Raw genomic sequence first — 21,279 nt, forward strand, 5'->3', positions numbered from 1 at the left:
TGGAAGCTGTCAGATCTCATTATTTCTCCACGACGTCTTTTCTCTTTTAAAGATATTTGTGTTTTTTTCCACATGCCACATCCAAAGGTCTTCCAAAGAACCAGAAAGCTGGTGTTAACACTTAAAAGCTCAACCTCTCTGACAGTATTAGCTTGTTATAATAAATATTGAAGAAATACACACTGTGGAGAAGACAATACTTCACATGTAGTTCTTGTAGGTGAACCAGAGTACACGTGTGTGCCGTTTCCAGCGCTGGCTGTTCACATCTGGCATAATAACAACTACCAGGGAGAATCTGGGGCTGAAACTGGAGAATAAGTCTCCTTTCTGCCTCAGAGAAGCACCACGGCCAACTGGACGGACCCCAGGCTTTAGGACTGGACCATTAAGCGGGGATTGCGTCCTAGTGAGTGTTCTCAAAACACAAGCAAACTTGGACAAGTTACTTAACTTCTTTGCACCCAGTTTCCTCATATGAAAATTGGGAATGATAATTAGAGCCACTTCACAGAGTTGCTAGGAGGTTTAGAAACAGCGTGAATAAGCACTGACACATATACGCTATCATGTGGTGGCTCAGTGTTAAAGGATGTGCGTGTGATGTAGGGGACACCAGTTCAGTTCCTGGGGTTGAGAAGATCCCCCGGAGGAGGAAATGGCAACCCATTCCAGTATTCCTGCATGGAGAATCCCATGGACAGAGGAGACAGGCGGGCTATAGTCCGTGGAGTTGCGATGAGGCAGACACAACTGAGCACACATGTATCTGTAGGACAGACAGCTGGTGGGGAGCAGGGGGACGGCACAGGGCGCTCAGCGGTGTGCTCTGTGATGACCTGGGGTGGGGAATGGGGAGGTGGGAGGGGGTTCAAGAGGGTGGGAATATATGTATAGAGAGAGTGCTGGTCCACCTAGTTGTACCGCAGAAACCAATGCAACTCTGTAACGCAGTTATTCTCCAATTTAAAAAAGGAACAGAAACAGCATAAGTATATTAGTAGTTGTACAAGAATTTAATAGTAGCAGCAGTGATGTGATAATATATTTTTGGATATGATGAGAGAAGAGTGAACTTATGAACACAGTGGAGAAGGAGCGGGCGGAAAGAATTGAGAATAGCACTGAAAAATACATCACTATGCGTAAAATAGACAGCCAAGTAGAATTTGCTATATGATGCAGGGAGCTCAAACGCATGCTCTGTGACAACCTAGAGGGCTGGGACAGAGTAGAAGGTGGGAGGGAGGGGCATAGGTATGTCTAGATAGTTATTCATGCTGACCTATGGCATAAACGAACATAATATAAAGCAACTATCCTCCAATTAAAAATAAATAAATTTATTAACTAAAAAATGTATAGCCTTGATGAATAAAGCCTATATTAAAGGACAGTAGCAACAACAACAGAGCAAAACTAGGACTTGGTGAAATCTCAGGCAAGCCTGAGAGCAAAGAATTCTATGTGCCATTTCCCAGCATTTGGGGGGACAGGAGAGGAACAGCCATCAGGGTCACTGTAAGATTAGATGATAAAAAACCATGAAGTTAAATATTTACATTTTGGACGCTCCAGAAAGCAGGCCAGTATTCTCTCAGCAGGCTCTAGCCAAATGCTTAAAGGAACACAGGGAGTGTTTATATTTCATGCATGTTGGAGGCACCATAAAATGACAGATTGGGGACAGGTCAGAGCAGAAATGTGACAGAGGCAGAGTTAAATGGACTTCTCCAGGTCTCTCTGGGACATCACTTTCTTAAAAGTAAACACCACAACACTAATTGCACCTGATCAAGGTCCCAGCACGTCAAGCCCAGCATTCAGAGATACTGCAAAGTGCTCTGAAGACAACAGGGAACCAGGCTTCAAGGGCGATGGGTGAGGAAGTGCTTCTCTTTGCAGAAAAGTGAGGGACGACCTAGGCAGGCATGTCACTTCCTACTCTGTGCTTTCACTTTTCAGACCAAATTGCATTAAACCACAAGACCATTGTTTGCCCCATGATCGACGTCATCGACCACAATCACTTTGGGTACGAGGCGCAAGCCGGGGATGCCATGCGTGGTGCCTTCGACTGGGAAATGTACTACAAGAGGATCCCCATCCCACCAGAGCTGCAGAGGGCGGACCCCAGTGACCCTTTTGAGTGAGTAGCAGCCTGGGGAGCTGAGGGGGAGGGGGTAGGTGACTGGGGCATGTGTGTGTCAACTGGAGACCCACCAGGACAATTATCTCTAATGAAATGGAATAAAACAGGTGGCAAAAGTATACAAGACATTGGGGAAAGGTCAGACCCACAGGGTATACAAAATCATAAGGTGACCAGAGTACATTCTCCAACTTTCTAAGCATGAGAGGGCATGTGCAATATGGAATCAGGAAAAAGAAGAGTTCACAGCAAATGCAAAGAGAAGGGAGGCATAGCCCCTTTCAGATATTCTCTTAGAGCTTCTCTCTTCATTTCAGTTCCCTCTGTTCTTTCCTGTTGTTGTTGTTTAGTCGGTAAGTCTTGTCCAGACTCTGTGACCCCAGGAACTGCAGCACACCAGGCTCCTCTGTCCCACATTATTTCCCAGAGTTTGCTCAAACTCATGTCCATCAAGTTGGTGACGCCTTCCAATCATCTCATTCTCTGTTGCCCCCTTCTCCTCCTGCCCTCAATCTTTCCCAGAATCAGGGTCTTTTCCAGGGAGTTGGCTCTTCGCATTGGGTAGCCAAAGTATTGGAGCTTCAGCATCAGTCCTTCCAATGAGTATTCAGGGTTGATTTCCTTAGGATTGACTACTTTGATCTTCTTGCAGTTCAAGGAACTCTCAAGAGTCTTCTCCAACGCCACAATTTGAAAGCATCAACTCTTCTGTTCTTTGTGCTTTTCCCTAAGGCAAGAGTCCCCAACCCCTGGGCCAGGAACAAATACTGGTTCATGACCTGGTAGGAACTGGGTCACAAGGCAGGAGGTGAGCAGTGGGCAGGTGAGGGAGGCTTCATCTGTATTTACAGCTGCTCCTCATCACTAGCATTTTGCCACCTGAGATCACAAATGATGGCGGCCTTAAAACTATGTTTGACACCACTTCAGATCACAATACTTTCTGGTTTAAAGTCTAGGTGGAATATTCTAGATTGCCACAAAAGCACCAAAAAGCCTGCTTCCATTTCCAAAATCCTATCTTTGTGAAGCAGGGTTTCTGCAGGGACAGCAACCAAAATGACACCTCAGAGTAGACTGGACATAAGCAATATACTTCATCTCTCACTGTCTCCTGTCACCCCCCAGATGGGGCCGTCTAGTTGCAGGAAAACAAACTCAACGTCCCCACTGATTCTGCATTATGGTGAGTTGTATAACTGTCTCATTATGTATCACAACAATAATAGAAATAAAGTGCACAATAAATGTAATGCACTTGAATCATCCCAAAACTATCCTTTTCCAGGTCTGTGGAAAAGTTGTTTCTCATGAAATGAATCCATGGTTCCAAAAAGCTTGGGGGTCGCTGCCCTAAAGAATTATTTAAATGAACTACTCTACTTTTGTTTACAGTATGAGGGAATGATATAAAATATACAGATGGTAAAGATCTGCCTGCAATGCAGGAGAATCAGGTTCTATCCCTGGGTCCTGAAGATCCCTTGGAGAAGGAAATGACAATCCACTCCAGTACTCTTCCCTGGAAAAAAAAAAAATCCCATGGACAGAGGAGCCTGGTGGGCCACCATCCAGGGTTGGTAAAGAGTCAGATATGACTCAGTGACTATCACTTTCACTTTTTTCCATCTCTGCTGGGAACTGCTTCTGTATAAAGGAAGGTCATGTTTCTGAGCAGCCGCTCCCAGAACTTAAACTTGGGGAATTCAATCCAAATGACAGACCTGGAGTAGATCATCTACTGTATATATACATACACATACCATGGAGACATCTTCTTGATCCACTTACCTACTGATGGACACAGGTTGCTTCCATATCTTGGCTACTATACATAATTCTGCTGTGAACATTGGACAACTGGTGTTTTTATTTGTTGTCTGTTTTTAACACATACCCAGGAGCGGAACTGCCAGTTCATGTGGTAGTTCTATTCTTAGTTTTTTGAGAAACCCCCCCAGTTCTCTGCAGTGACTGCGCCAATTCACGTTCCCACCAATGGTGTGCAAGCAAGTGCCTCCTTTTCTCCACACCTCTGTCAACATTCGTTAACTGTGGTCTTGTTGATTATGGCCACTCTGACAGACGTGAAGTGATGTCTCATTGTGGTTTTAATTTGCATTTCCCTGACAATTAGTGATGTTGAGCATCTTTTCATGTGCATGTTGGCCATCTGTATTTCCTCTGTGGAGAAATGTTTATTAGGGTCTTCTGCCCACTTTTTTAAATTAGTTTTTTTGGTTTTTTTTTATGTTGATTTGTATGATTCTCTAAAACCATATACAAAAATAAACTCAATAAATGCCAAAGTAAAGAACCCATAGAGTCCAGCTTCACAACCAAATACTTAGTAATACCTGAGGCAAGCAATACGATTAATGTGGTAAATCTCACTTATTTGTTAAGATCACTTTTCACACTGCTTGTAAGTGCTAATAATAAGAGATGGACATGGCCCATATCAAACAAATAAATAAACTCAAAATGGATTGAAAACCTAAATGTAAGACTATAAAACTGTAGACTATAAAATTCCTATAGGAAAACATAGGCAGAACACCCTTTGATATAAGTCACAGCAATATTTTTTTAGATCCATTTCCTAAAGCAAAGGAAATAAAAGCAAAGATAAACAGGTGGGAACTACTTAAACTTAAAAGCTTTTCTGCACAGCAAAAGAAACCATCAACAAAATGACAAGACAACCAACAGAATGGGATAAAATATTTGCAGGTGAAATGGCCAGTAAGGGGTTAATATCCAAAATATATAAACAGCTCACACAATTTAACATCAAAAAAATCAATACTGCTTCTTCATCAAAACATGGGCTATAAACATTTGCAGAAGAGAAACTCGCAAGTGTAAAACTGACTTCTGTGACTCAAGCTTTAAATTACAGTAAGCATTTGATAAATATCAGGAAAATGGTTCCTCTGATTCTAATAGTCTCCAGAAAGATAAGCTCTTAGGAGGACAAGGGGGATCTCAGAAGACATTAGCCTGAAAAAAGCTAATTCTATTATAAACAAAAAATTCTATTATTAAAAAAAAAGCTATTCTATTGTAATAGAAATGTAATGTCTATGAAGCACACTCATTAATTAAGTACCCAGAATTTCTGAAAGACGCCTCTTCAGACTCCTAAATTATTAGACAGTTTTGGAGAAGAAATAATGAAGCCCTTTGTTACTCTTCCAAATACTCCAGCCAATATTTCAAGGATATTGAAAACTACCAGGGAAGTTTTTCAGTAATCCAAGAGAAGGAGTTTCTAGGAGATGATCTTCACAAGTCCATGAAGGTAACCATCTGAAAGTCTTAGCAATGGGACTTAGGTTGGGTTTCAAAGCCAAGTGGGTGTGGGAGGATATCACAAAAAAAAAAACCTCTTAACACAGTGGATGCTAAAAGATGCTTGCTCCTTGGAAGAAAAGCTATGACAAACCTAGACTGCATATTAAAAAGCAGAGGCATCATTCTGCCAGCAAAGATCCAAACAGTCAAAGCTATGGTTTTTCCAGTGGTCATGTACAGATGTGAGAGTTGAACCATAAAGAAAGCTGATTCAGGAAGAACTGATGCTTTCAAACTGTGCTGGAGAAGACCCTTGAGAATCCCTTGGACTGCAAAGAGATCAAAAAAGTCAATCCTAAAGGAAATCAACCCTGAATATTCATTGGAAGAACTGATGCTAAAGCTGAAGCTCCAATACTTTGGCCACCTGATGCAAAGAATGGACTCATTGGAAAAGGCCCTGATGCTGGGAAAGATCAAGGACAGGAGGAGAAAGGGGTGACAGAGGATAAGGTGGTTGGGTAGTTGGATGGCATCACTGACTCAATGGATACAAGTTTCAACTGACTCTGGGAGATAGTGAAGGACAGGGAAGCCTGGTGTGCTGCAGTCCATGGGGTCGCAAAGAGTCAGACATGACTTTCTGACTGAGCAACAACAACTACAAACACAGTGGAACTCTTAGTAGATGGCAACTGACGGTAGACTAGCCATGGTCTAGTTGCTGCCACTCAAGGTCACTGTGTTTCAGGGCAAGGATTCATCCAAGATGACTCTTCCAATAGACACTGTAATCATGGTTGGGTTATAATGTATTTCATTAATACTTAACTTCCTCTGAAATAGCCTGCTTTCTGCAGGCATGGGATCAAGATACTACCAAAGTAATTTCAATTCGTGAAAATTCTAAAATTATCCTCAGTCCTTGCACTGACAGTTAAAATTTTGTCAGGCAGACCCCAGCTGAGGCCATCACAGTATCAGGCCTGTTGCTTAACCCCAGAGCTGGCAGCATTGCTAACTTTTGGAATTAAATAACTCTCGATCCTGTCACCTACTTAGATGGTTGCCATCCTGTCAAAAACGGGATCCTGTCAAATGTAAGCCTGCCTTTCTGCTTGAAGTCCCTTTGATTCCTGGGAAGGCGGGCACTTCAGCCTTTTGCAATAAACGTAGCTTCTAGGAAGTGTCCACTTTGATCTTGGAAACTGCATTTGCCTTCCTGATAATAAGTAAATGCTTAGTTATCCATGCAGCTCTGAGCAGTGTGTCTACAATCCCATTATCTCGGCGGGCAAGTGAATGTATGAATAAACAGATATGCTTTCGACAAACACTCACTTCTCTAGATGTGAAAGCTTTAAGACACACAGCAGAAACGTGGTCTATCTACACATCTCTCAAGTCTTTCATGTTTTCAGCTGGTTACTGTGAGGATTTACTGGGGATAGGGGTGGGGGGGAACAGGCAGAAAAGTCAGGAAGAAAGGAACTGAAGAGTAAGATGGAAATGCATTTCAAATTCCAAAACCTTTCTGATAATATATATGCAAAGCTTATCTTCTGCACAAGTGGATCAAACGTCCTAAATGACAAGATCTGAATTCTCTCATTGATTCTACCATTATTGGAGTCTTCTCCAACTAGCGATTACAGTGGTATTTTTCAACCTATAAATCATGTGAAATTAGGGTGGCGTGAATAGTATTTAACAATGAATTAATTGAACTGAATTGCAAATTTCAGAGTATTATATCAGTACATAAGTACAGGTATTGTCTCAGATATGTAATTTTGTGTAATGCATATATGATTCTGGGTCATGGTATAAATGGTATTTATTAATATAGGTTATGCAGTTAGAAGAGTTCAAAATCTATCAACGTTCTAAACTGGGACTCAAGAACTTCAACAATCTAAGTAGGAAGGAAAAGGATATCTCGTGGATAAATTTGAGTTCTAAGGGGAAAAAAAATTATTTATATGAAAAAAAAGGATCTAGTTTTCAGACAAACTTCTGCTAGAATATGAGAGACAATGCAATAGTCACAGTTTAAATTATCTGGCAGTCACAATTCTGATTAGTTGGACATATTTGATAAATATTCTTGTCTTTTGAAACAAATGAAATAATTTCCTTTCCTGGTGGCTTACATCAAGGCATAATGCTCTTAGCTCTTAGGTAATTCTTATTATCCATAGCTTTTAGCAAGTTTCCTCATTCCTGGCTTATCTCTAATGCAGGGACTTAGGAATTGAAGCCGTTTCTGTGTGACAAAACATAATACGCTCCTTTAGTCATGGTGACAAAGGGAAAGATATACACCTGATTTCTGACCACTAACATTTCTTCAATGTTATCTCAGCATCTGAAGGTTTAGAAAGGACCAGAAGAAATAATTTTATCCAACTTGCCTTTAATGCATGCAGCCTCTAGACAATGTCCCAAACAGAATACCAGCCTCTTCTTGAACTCATCAAAGCAGTCATATTGGCTACCTCAAAAGCCGGTCCCTTCCACTAGACTGATTGACACAAATCTTTTCCCTTGGATTAAGGAAAATCTGCCTCCCTCAGCCCAAACTGTCCCACTTGAGACACAGGAAATATCTAATTCCTCTCCAGTGACATACCTGTTAAATATTTGCAAACAGCTACCATTCAAGCCTGTTCATACTGTTTTCATTACTTTGCCCACAAAGGTCCATACAGTCAAAGCTATGGTTTTTCCAATTGTCATGTATGGGTGTGAGAGTTGGACCATAAAGAATGCTGCGAGCTGAATAATTTATGCTTTTGAATTGTGGTGTTGGAAAAGACTCTTGAGAGTCCCTTTGGACTGCAAGGAGATCAAACCAGTCAATCCTAAAGAAAATCAACCTTGAATATGCCCTGGAAAGACTGATGCTGAAACTCCAATACTTTGGCCACCTGATGCAAAGAGCTGACTCACTGGAAAAGACCCTGATGCTGAAAAGACTGAGGGCAGGAAGAGAAGGGGATGACAGAGGACAAGATGGTTGGATGGCATCACTGACTCTATGGACATGAGTTTGAGCTAGCTCCAGGAGATGGGGAAGGAATGGGGAGCCTGGTGTACTGCAGTCTGTAGGGTCGCAAAGACTTGGACACGACTGAGCAACTGAACAACCATTCATGCCAAGCCTTCCAAAGGGAGGAAAAAGAAACTGTTTTCATCTCCAGGCAAAATATCTCCAATTTTATTCTTCACATCCTCCAGGTCCTCCAGAATCCTTGAAAGTTCATGCCAATTCACGTAAATGCTCTATTTTTTATAAACTCAATTTCTCCAACCTGTTCACGAGGATGGTGTGAAATATTCCACCCAATATGTCAGGCGGTTGTTGTTGCTGTTCAGTGGCTAATTTGTGTCTCATTCTTCCGGGACCCTGTGGACTATAGCCTGCCAGGCTCCTCTGTCCATGGGATTTCCCAGGCAAGAGTACTGGAGTGGACTGACATTTCCTCCTCCAAGGGATCGTCCTGACCCAGGGATCGAACCCGTGTCTCTTGCATTAGCAGGCAGATTCTTTTCCACTGATTGACTGCTGCTGCTGCTGCTGCTAAGTCACTTCAGTCGTGTCTGACTCTGTGCGACCCCATAGACGGTGGACCACCAGGCTCCGCCATCCCTGGGATTCTCCAGGCAAGAATACGGGAGTGGGTTGCCATTTCCTTCTCCAATGCATGAAAGTGAAAAGTGATAGTGAACTCGCTCAGTCATGTCCGACTCTTAGTGACCCCATGGACTGTAGCCTACCAGGACTGATTCACTAGGGAAACCCTAAATGCAAAATAGAAATATCAACATTGCATATTGATTTCTTCTTCCCCTAACTGGGAGAATTGGACAAAGGACTAATAATAATGACTGCTGTAAAAATATTCTTGAAATAGTCACTTCATAGATAAAATAAGAGATGCCTTCACTGCAAACCGAGATTTATGGAGATTCTGTGAGAGGTTCTGTGAGATGGCAAAATGGGGTTTGCAATGCAGGATGTTTATTGCTCCCAAGCACTGTGGCTAATCTCTCTCATGAAGCAAGGTTTCCGAAAAGAAACAGGAATCAAAATCATATACACAGAATTAGGACAATGTTGTTCTTCTTGTTCAGTTGCTATGTCATGTCCAACTCTTTGCAATATATTATAAGGTAATTAATCCCAGAATTGTTTCTGGGAACACAGTTACCATCCATTCTAAATACCAAAATAATTTTAAGAAAAATAGTTAGGACAGGTCGTATATCCAGTTTCTCTGAGTAAACTTTGTTATTGTTCAATCCCTCAGTCGTGTCCGACTCTTTGCAACCCCATGGACTGCAGCACGCCAGGCTCCTCTGTCCTCCCCTGTCTCCCAGAGTTTGCTCAAACTCAAGTCCATGGATGATGCTATGCAATTATCTCATCCTCTGTCAGCCCCTTCCCCTTTTGCCTTCACTCTTTCCCAGCATCAGGGTCTTTTCCAATGAGTTGTCTTTTCACATCACCTAATATGTCAGGTACTCAGGCCCTAATATGTGAGTCTGTCAACCGTAAAAATACAGTTAATTTCTAGGAAATTTGCACTGGTTTCCAGAGATCTTGCTTCCTTGGAGTAATGCTCACAGTCAGCTCAGCAGTCCATTCAATTTTGCAGTTTTGCTGTGTACTTCAGCATCCGCCTCCATTCTGTCTTTCAGTTTTGGAGCAATTACTTTTACCCTGCCAGTCTTCTGCAGACAGACCTCCAACAAGTCCCCAGAGGCTTCTGAAACGTAGAGTTGTACACATTGTAAATGGATTTCTTGTACACCATCATTAGCCAAGACTGACATTCTCTACTTTCCACCTTTACATACCACTAATTTCTAAAATTTTAAAAATTATGGTATCTGCCCCTTGGAGTGAAAAAGCTTCACAGGACTGATGTTGCTGTTTAGGCATCCAGTCAAGTCCAACTGTTTTGCGACCCCATGGAACAGGCTTTTCCAGGTGAGAATACTGGAGTGGGTTGCATTTCCTTCTTCAGGGTATCTTCCCAACCCAGGGATCAAACCAAAGTCTCCTGCATTGCAGGTGGATTCTTTACCACTGAGCCACCGGGGAAGTCCCCAGGATACAAATGTCCATTTATTCTCTCAAAAGTCCCTATGTCTGCAGACACATCAGTTTAATTCAGTACCTCCTCCACCAGCGACCTGGCTGAGAAATACTTCAGGACACAGACAGCAAAGGCCATGACTCATTGATAGGCACCTCAAGGTTGGCACTTCAAATACCACAGATGCCCTGAGGTGTAAGCAGCAAACACAGATCCTTGTGGACTGGTCCTGCAGCCCAGAGCTGGGAAGCTTAGGGCATGCTCAAAGGGATAAGATTCTCCTCGCAATTAAAGGGAGCTGTAACCCTCTGACATGGGAGTAGAGAAACTTCTAAAGAGTTGCCACCAGGGTCGCCATCTGTTCTTCCAAGGGACAGAGAGCAGATCCCAGGGAACTCGCTGACTACCTCTCCCATACAAGAGTGCCATGAAGTACGGATGCAAACACCACGTGAAAGGCAGTACCCCTTGGGTAACAAAGACATTGTTGTGCTAAATTTAACTTCACAATTGATTCACAAAAAAAAAAGTGCCAGTAATCACAAGTCCACCAAGCTAGAAGAAACCTTAGAGACGATACCACCTCTCGTTTTATTTTTTTTATTGAAGTACGTTTGCTGTTGTTGTTTAGTCACTAAGTTGAGTCTGACTCCTTGAGACCCCATGGACTATAGCCCGCCAGACTCTTCTGTCCATGGGATTCTTCAGGCAAGAATACTGGAGTGGGTTGCCATTTCCTTCTCCAGGGTATCCTCCATATACAGGGATTGAATCCACATTTCCTGCATTGCAGGCCTATACTGCTGAGCCACCAGGAAAGTCTTCTTATTTTATTTATTTATTTTTGTTTGTTTGTTTTGAATTTTTTTAACTAATTTATTTTTTAATTGAAGTATAATTGCTTTATAGAATTTTGTTGTTTTCTGTCAAACCTTTATTTATTTTTTTAATCAAAGTATATTCTCATCTTGTGTGTGTGTTTTGTCATATCTAACTCTTTGTGACATCATAGACTGTAGCCCACCAGGCTCCTCTGTCTATGGGGCTTCCCAAACAAAAATACTGGGGTGGGCTGTCACTTCCTTCTCTAGGGGATCTTCCTGACCCAAGGATCCAACCCAGGTCTCTAGCATTGTAGGCAGATTCTTTATACAAGTTATGGGTGTACAATATAGTGATTCAAGTTTTAAAGGTTATACTCCATTTACAGTTATTATAAAATATTGGCTAGATTCCCCACCTTGTTCAATATATCCTTGTGGCTTATTTTACACACACTAGTCCATACCTCTTACTCTCCTACCCCTGTATTGTCTCTCCTCCCTTCCCTTCTCCCTCCTGGCAAACACTAGTTGGTTCTCTATCTCTGTAAATGTGCTTCTTTCCTGTCATATTCATTCATTAGTTATAGTTTTTAGAGTCTGTACATAGGTGATATCATATGGTATTTGTCTGTCTCTGGCTTATCTCACTTAATATCCTTCAAGTCCATCCATGTTGCTACAGATGGCAAAATTTCATTCTTTCTATGGCTGAGTAATATTCCTTTGTGTAATGTACCCCATCGTCTTTACCCATTCATCTATTGATGTTTACTGAGGTTGCTTCCATATCTCGATGATTATAAATGATGCTACTGTGAACACTAGGGTGCATATATATCTTTTCAAACTAGTATTTTGGGGGGGTGTGGATATATACTTAGAAATGGGTTCCTAGGTCATATGACAGTTCTGTTTTTAGTTTTTGGAGAAAATTTCATAGTTTTCCACAGTGTCTGCACCAATTTACATTCCCACCAACACAGTACAAGAGCTTTCTTTTTTCCACATCCTCACCAACATTTGTAAACTCAAAATGGGTTAAAGATTAGATTAAATGTAAGACCAGAAACCATAAAACTCCTAGAGGGAAACATAAGCAGAACACTCTTTGCTACAAATCACAGCAATGTTTCTTTGAATACAACTCCCAAAGCAAAAGAAATAAAAGCAAAAAATTTTTAATGAGACCAAATTAAACTTAAAACCTTTTGCACAGCAAAGGAAACCATCAATAGAGTGAAAAGACAACCTGCTGAAAGGGAGACAATATGTGCAAATGACATGACAATAAGGGATTAATATCCAACACACATAAACAGCGCATACAACTCAACATCTAAACAAACAATCAACCCAGTTAAAACATGGGCAGGAGAACTGAACAGACAATTTTTCAAAGAGGAAATGCAGATGCCCAACAGGTACATGAAAAGATGCTCAACGTGGCTAATTAATAGAGAAATGCAAATCAAAACCACAGTGAGAGATCACTTCACACCTGTCAGAATGGCCATCATCAAAAAGAACACCTCTTATTTTTATACAAGAAATCTAGACTAGAGAGTCTATGTGATTCTTCCAGTGTCACAACTGATCAATTTAGCAGTTATTACTATAATCTGGGCTTATGGACTCCCCAGTCTGCACTTGATTCTTTCATCCACACCACCAACGTGAGGAGAAAATTTAGAGTTGTTTGCATATTAAGGAACCTCCTTGGTGGTCCAGTGGCTAAGACTCCATGTTCCCAATGCAGGGGCCTAGGTTCCAAACCCGGTCGAGGAACCATATCCCACATGCTGCAATTAAAGAGCCTGCATGCCACAACCAAGAATTGGTGCAATTAAATAAATAAAGAACAAATAAATTAATATTTAAATGCCTATTTCTATGCATCAGATGTTGGGGAGGGAATCTCCCTCCACTGCTAACTCACTTAATCCTTATCTCAAGTCTAAGTCTAATAAATAATACTGTCTGCATTTTTACAAATGAGGTAACTCAGGCTCAAGAGGTAATTTTCTAAAGTTTATAAGAAATTGGAATAAGAACCTAAATGTAAGGGCTGCCACTAGCCCATGGAAATTTCCACCTCCCTTTCCACACAGAGAAGGTTTATCCTCCAGTGTTTAGGAAGTAATCAAATAGAAGAAAGCATTTTCAGAGAAAACAATCACTTCTTCCTCAAACAGCACTGCAAGCAGGTAAATGACCAACACAAGGCTGACAGCAATACTAACCATCACCAATCCTCTCAAAAGTCTTTTCTCCAGATGGGCTCAACACACTGAGTTAAACAAAATCCCCGCAGGTCACCTCGCCCAGATGGACTGTGGCATCACAGGGGTGCCCAGCAGAGGGGTGTGCATGGGGCTGAGAGCTGGCTGGCCCTCTCCTCAGGACATGAGCCCAAGCTTGGGCTAACCGTCAGAGAGCAAGAGGGGTTCTTTCTCCTTGGTGGCTGCTTTGCCTTATTCCTGCAAAGAAGAGAACAACAGACTGTAGTCGCATTACTAGGTGCCCAGAATGAACAACTAGCTATTGCTGACACCTGACTGATTACATTGACTGACATTCAAAATGTTAACATCCCATTTGGGTCAATCCCAGTGGGGACTGGGCTGTTCCATAGCTTAGAATTTGAGAGCACTCGCTTTTACTCAAAACTCTTTTCAAGTGAGTTTTGACCCAATACTGGTCATCCTGAATTTAATCAACATTAGTCTTTCTTGGAGGAAAAGCTATGACAAAATCGGACAGCATATTAAAAAACAGAGATGTCACTTTGCCGACAAAGGTCCCTATAGCCAAAGCCATGGTTTTTCCAGTAGTCATGTATGGATGTGAGAGTTGGACCATAAAGACGGCCGAGCATTGAAGAATTGATGCTTTTGAACTGTGGTGTTGAAGAAGACTCTTGAGAGTCCCTTGGACAGCAAGGAGATCCAACCAGTTAATCCCAAAGAAGATCAACCCTTCCAATGAAATCAAGCAATATTCACTGGAAGGACTGATGCTGAAGCTGAAGCTCAAATACTTTGGCCACCTGATGCAAAGAGCTGACTCACTGGAAAAGACTCTGATGCTGGGAAAGACTGAAGGCAGGAAGAGAAGGAGGTGGCAAAGGATGAGATGTTTGGATGGCATCACTGACTCAATGGACATGAGTTTGAGCAAACACTAGAGATAGTGAAGGACAGGGAAGCCTGGCGTGCTGCATGCAGTCCATGGGGTCACAATGAGTCAGATACAACTTAGCAACTGAAAAACAACAAGAAATGCAGTTGGCTCCCCTTGTGGAAAAGGAGACTGGATTTAATGTAGCACAGAAAGCATGAAGGGCAAGTTGGTGTGTCTCTCTACTTTCACCTTTGAGTTGCACTGAACATTGTTCACCTCCTTTTTTTTAACAGTCCAGCCCCTTGGCTTACCTGTAAACCCTGGAGTATCTGTCTGGTAGGTGGGAGGACTTTATTCATATTCTACTTCTCAACCTAAGTCAATATATCTCTTGGATTTTGCTGTGACCTTCAAGCAATTGCTTCCAAACTTTGCCCCCTTTTTCTTCAAAAACCAAAATTATATTAATACATACAGAGTGTTAGTTGCTCAGTTGTGTCTGAGTCCTTGCAACTCATAGACTGTAGCCTGCCAGACTCCTCTGTTCATGGAATTTTCAAGGCAAGAATACTGGAGTGGGTTGCCATTCCCTTCTCCAGGGGATCTTCCTGACGCAGGGATCAAACCTGGTTTCTTGCATTGCAGGTGGATTTTTACCATCTGAGCCAGCCAGAGATATTAATACATACAAACTACCACAGCATTAGCTGCCTTGGCCTCAATCTTCAAACTATAATTCTCTGTGATCAGGGTTTTGAAACTGTAGTCACAAACTTTGGAAGGGATTGGGTTAGACAGTATAATCATCTGGACTTGTGGACACAGAGAGGGAAGAAGAGAGGGGATGAACTGAGAGGGTAGCATTGACCTATAGACACTGCCGAGTGTAAAACAGACAGCCAGTGGGAGCCTGCTGTGTAGCACAAGGAGCTCCTCGCGGTGCTCCGTGACGACCTGGAGGAGTGGGGTGAGGTGGAGGCCGGCGGGAGGCCCCAGAGGGAAGGGGTATATGCATACATGTGGCTGATTCGTGATGTTGTACAGTGGAAACCAATGCAACATTGTAAAGCAATTATATTCCAATTTTTTGTAAAAAAAAAAAAGTATATATGTTCATCAATTTAGTCTATGGATGAGGTCTGTGGGAGTGAAACAGGACTCTAGGTCCCCAAAAACCTCAAGTTCTCGCCCGACCTTAGAATGATTCCAGAATCCTTCAATTAATCAAAAACCAAATAACCTATTTCACTGAGCCTATGTAGTATATAAAGCAAAACCTAACACTTGTAAAGCGCTCCACTACATCATCTAATTGACTCCCTGGCTCCCCAAATAATCCTTTGGCAGAGGGAAAGGAGCTACTGTTGTTTTTTAAATTTTGCAAATAAAGAGAGAACCAAAGAAATTAACTAACTCTTGAGAGGCAAAACCAGGACTCAAATCAATGTCTTCTCTTCATTCATTCAGATTTTGAATCTGAGTTAATCAATAGTCTCACAGGAGTCAAATCAATGCCTTCTTTCATTCATTCAGACTTTAAATCCTAGAGTTAATGGATACTTTTTGCTTCCTCTCTCTGGAAGAGCCCCATTACATGAAGCCATTTTATCAATGAATGATTCCCTGTGAGCCTGTAATGACAGCAGGAAGGGAGGCAGACTGCCTTGTTCCCACACTGTATCTCATCTGCAGACTGACTGGAGCGGATAGGTTGAAAATGTCAGCTTCCAGTTTCTTCCTAATGAAGGAAAATGTCAACAACGACAGCTTCTACTCCGTTTATAACGAGACCTAATTCAAGATTTGACAACCACAGAAGGACAGGAAAAATATTGTCAAATTTCTAAATGCTGTCCTAGTCTACAGAGGGTGACAATAAAGAAATAGAAATGACTCAGGGTCTTAAAAACTTAATCAAAACATTGAATAAAATCAATGTCCTTCAAAGGCCCAGAATGAAACCCCACAGGAGAGTTTTATAACGGAAAGCTAAAGGCTGTAACATGGGCTGGGGTGTGGTGAAGCAAACTTGTTAATGGTCCATCTGTGCCCCTGAAGATCGCTCCCCGTTGCCCCCTCTCTGGGGTCTCTGGCTGCCCCAGTGCCAGGTCCTGGAGAACATCACCATTTGGTTCAAATTCACACCAAGGGCTCCTGAGAACATGTTTCCCTGGTCGGGATCCGTTCACCAGAAAGGACTATTTCTTTCTCCTTCCCTGGGGGAGTGACCTTTATCCACGCAAGAAGTTCCCTATGATTCTTTTCTTTTTTCCAGCAACCAGAATAAAATCAGACTCCTGAATTAACAGTCACTGCCCCCACTCAGGCTGTGACATCCCAGTCCTCTTCCCTGTGTCCTGCTCCCTGGAGCCTCCAGGTTCCTGAGGGGCTCCAGGTTTGAGGCCCTCTTTCTGACCTCTGACCATGAGCTGAAGCTTGACACCTGTTTCTGCACGACTACCCGTAGCGTCACTCAGTCACAGGACTGCAGCCGTGAAGTTAGAAGACAACTGCTTCTTGGCAGGAAAGCTAGGACAAACCCAGACTGTGAGTTAAAAAGCAAAGACATCACTTTGCTGACAACTGTCTGTATAGTCAAGGCTATGGGCTTTCCAGTAGTCATGTACGGATGTAAGAGTTGCACAGTAAAGATGGCAGGGCACCAAAGAATGGATGATTTTGAACTGTGGTGCTGGAGAAGACCCTTGAGATTCCCTTGGAAAGCAAGGAGATCAAATCAGTCAATCTTAAAGGAAATCAACCCAGAATATTCATTGGAAGGACGGACGCTGAAGCTCCAATACTTTGGCCACCTGATGTGAAGAGATGACCATTGGAAAAGACCTTGATGCTGGGAAAGATTGAAGGCAGGAGGAGAAGAGAATGACAGAGGATGAGATGGTTGGATGGCATCACTGATTCAATGAACACAGACTTGAGCAAACTCCAGGAGATGGTGAGGGACAGGGAAGCCTGGAGTGCTGCAATCCACTGGATTGTGAAAAGTTGGGCACAATGTGCCAGAGGAGTCTTCCAAGTCACAGGAGACCAGGTAGACTTTACAGCTTTGAAAGGAGATGACACCCATTCCTCTAGCCCGAGATGGATTCTTGTCCCTGCTCAGCAGTCACTCAGGACTACGGCCCCAGTGGAGCTCAGAAACACCCTCACCATGACTTTTGTCCTACGAAGCCCCATCCTTGTTTCCTTGGTATTATCTCTTAATCCTGGACTCTGACTCTCACCCCTGGTCTTGCAGGTTAGTTAGACCCACCATAGCCAGGCTGCAGACTGAATTCCTCATCTCAAGCACGTTTGGGCAAATCAGCCAACCACCTCTCAACCTCCAGGGCCATAAAGTGACTGATAAACCTGCATGGCTTAAGACATGTCACTGGCTTCCAAGGTACTGAAGAATTGTGGAGTGCACAAACTTGGACTGTTGACTTTTACTGTTCATCTGCCTGTTCTTTCAACCACCAGCATCTTTGCTCAGCTTCTCAAACTGGAGTCCTGAATCCATCTTTCTGTTTCATTGTGATGATGAATTTCTGCTTTCTTGCCCCAACCCCAATATGTGACTTGATTCCACCTACAATCACTCCTTGTCTGGACACTTTTATGGACTCTGTGATGCATGATCTAATCACACTAAGTCCAGATCTCCTGTTTCTGGTTCCCTATTCCTCTTTCTGGTTCTGCCAGCATTCAGCTAGGGCTTCCTTGATGGCTCAGATGGTAAAGAATTTCCCTGCAATGTGGGAGACCTGGGTTCGATCCCTGGGTTGGGAAGATCCCCTGGGGAAGGAAATGGCAACCCACTCCAATATTCTTGCCTGAAGAATCCCATGGACAGAGGAGCATGGTGGGCTACAGTCCATGGCATTGCAAAGAGTCAGACACAACTGAGCAACTAACACACACATAGCCTTCAGCTAAGGAGGAACCTCTATGAATGTCCCCCCTTCCTAGAAGCCTAGGTTCAGCAACATTTACTCTACCTGTGAGGCCATCGCACCAGAGCCAGGAGAATTAAAATACTCCTTCACCATTCACCCAACTTCCTCTTGCCTTCCCAGTGAACAGGAATATAGACCCAGGACCTGGGTGCTTCTAGCTTCATTTTCTCACCTGAGGCTTTCACCCTGCATTCCTCCTTTCCTTCCCTTCTCAAGTTAACAAATCCTTTTCTCCCACTTCTTCTCACTGCTAACATTGATACTAGAATAAGGGCAGGGAGGACTGTTTCATTCAATTTATTCATCACTGGAAACTAGTACCTACCCATGATAGGTGCCTAATAAATATTTATTCAATGAATGCAATAAATAATTAAGTTCAGGAGAAGATGTGGTCCAGCAGGGAGGGCTGTGTGTGCTTGAAGAAGAGGTGATAGTTTTTCAGAAGTGGGTAACAGTCAAGGAAAATTTTGCAGCACAGTTGTTTGGAGGATATCAACCCCAGACTAGTCTGAGCAGACAGGTGATTCTTACAGGGGTGTGGTAGCAGATGAAGAAAAATCAGTAAATTGTGGTTGAGACCAGACTTCAGAAGGTCTTTATTCTGCACATAGAAAGAAGAGAGCTGATAAAAACCATGTTCAAAAGAAAATACATCTGGGAGTGGAAGGCCTTCCTGGAATCCTTTACATTATGAATGATAATGAAAATCAAAAACCACAATCCAGGGAGAGAGGCATCTCCCACAGGAGGCTGGTTCATAATAAGGTGATGATATTGATCCTTCCAGTCATGTCCATTTCTAACACGCATTGAGATACTTTAGGAGAACAGGGTTGTCAAAGTTCCAGATGCCAACTGGAACCTAGGGTAGCAGGGGGCAGTAAGAGAACTGCCTGGAGGCCATTGGAGAGAAGGGCAGAAGGGGGCAGTGGACTTGGTAGGGGTCATGGTCCTAGAACTGGAGGGTAGATAAGCATCACAGTCTGGAGAACATGCATAGATCTAGTCTAGTGAGGAAAACTAAACCTCACATGCATTGTTGAGATGAATCCTTGAATGTTTATAGTGAAAGAAATGATGGAAACTAGAGTCTTCACCAGGGACTCAGTGGGCAGTGGTCTGATGGTCCTACAATGATGCTGGACTTGAGTGAAATTCAGAGGGCAGGTCTGTAACCTGACCAAAGGGCTGGAAAGTGGGCAACTTAAATCTCCTGTCCTGAAGCTCTCTGCCACAGAGATGTAACTCCTTGGCTACTGTGGATTGTGTGTGTGTGTGAGTGAGTGAGTGAGTGTGTGTGTGTGAGTGAGAGTGTGTGTGTGTGTGTGTGTGTGTGAGACTGAATGAGTGTGTGTGTGTGTGAGTGAGTGAGTGTGTGTGTGAGTGTGTGTGTGTATACTCGGGCTTCCCTGGTCCTCAGATGGTAAAGAATCGGCCTGCAGTGCAGGAGCCCTGGGTTTGATCCCTGGGTCAGGAAGATCCCCTGGAGAAGGAAAGGGCTACCCACTCCAGTATTCTTGCCTGGAGAATTCCATGGACAGAGGAGCCTGGTGGGCTACAGTCCACGAGTTTGCAAAGGTTTGGACACAATTGAGTTACTAAGCAGCAGAGCATATATAAACTCATTATCATATTATCATTATACAATTATTAGTTATTATAATGATTAGATGTGAATTTTACTGTCATAAATTTGATTATTTATAAACTAAATTTGCCTGTAAATCACCTCAAATTATTTTTCAAAGTGAATACATATGCATAGTTAGAACAGGAAAGATATAAAGCCTGTCTTTGAGGCTACACTGAGGTCTTCTGAGGGGGTTGGTTTTCATTCCAGATCGTGTGGCAGTAGGTGAGTGTCTGAGTCTGTTGGGGCTGCTCTAAGAAAACATTGCAGACAGGGTGGCTTATAAACAACGAAACATATTCCTCACATTCTGAAGGCCAGCAAGTCCAGCCGTCTGCCGAGGACTCACTTCCTGGCTTACAGACGGCCGTCTCCTTGCTGCGTCCTCACCTGGGGGAGGGGAATGAGCACTCTGCTGCCTTTTTCATAAGGGCACTAGTCCCATTCACACGTGCTCCACACTTATGACCTCACCACCTCCAAAGGCCTCACCTCCAAACACCATCACATTGGGGGTTGGGTCTCAACATTTGAATTTTGGAGGATGCCAAAATTCAATCCACAGCAGTGAGGTTGTGCTAAAAAATGAGTCATATATATGATTGAAAAGAGACTTCAGAAGAAAGAAATGAATCAGAGATGATGGATTCCCCATCTCAATCTTCTAATAAAGTTAGAGCAAAAATAAACAGGATAGAAAAATAAAATAGTAGTGCACATACCCCCTTGATGTGAGTAGAGATGAGTGACACTAGCAAAGTAATATACTTCCATTAGCTTCCCAGTGACTGAAGTGACCTGTCTTTGCTTGCATCCTGAATATCTACTTGGGGTCCAGGAGCAGTACCTACAATGAGACTGCATCCCCAGAGGAAACACTTTAGCCAAAGCACCATTCCCTCCTTCAAAGCAACAATTAAGCAGTTTCTTTTCCTTTTTTTCTTTCTTTCCTTTGTTCTTTCTCTTGGCTACTACTTCTTGGGGTATATCCATCTGGAAATATGTTAAGGAGAAAAGGATGTCTGCTTTCATTTCTTGGAGTGCCCCCCCTCCGAAAAAAAAAAAAAAAAAAACTGGACAAAGTGAGCTCTTGAGGGAGAAAGGTTACAGAGAGGCAGCAACCCCAGCCATCTGTCCGGGCAGCTTTGTGCTTCTGGGGCTGAAGACTCAGAGTCTCCAGGCTGCAGTT

At 42.8% G+C, this 21,279-nt stretch overlaps 1 protein-coding gene across 1 annotated transcript in view; it reads left to right on the forward strand.

The window, feature by feature from the left end:
• The window catches only part of GALNTL6 (polypeptide N-acetylgalactosaminyltransferase like 6), a 1,387,945-nt gene that overhangs the window by 1,155,559 nt on the left and 211,107 nt on the right, over positions 1 to 21,279 (forward strand). Inside the window, exon 6 of the mRNA XM_043891291.1 lies at positions 1,966 to 2,149. Within this exon, the coding sequence (XP_043747226.1) occupies positions 1,966 to 2,149 (184 nt within the window). The remainder of the gene's footprint in view (positions 1 to 1,965; positions 2,150 to 21,279) is intronic.

Source organism: Cervus elaphus, chromosome 29, assembly GCF_910594005.1.
Source record: "Cervus elaphus chromosome 29, mCerEla1.1, whole genome shotgun sequence".
NCBI lineage: Eukaryota > Metazoa > Chordata > Mammalia > Artiodactyla > Cervidae > Cervus > Cervus elaphus.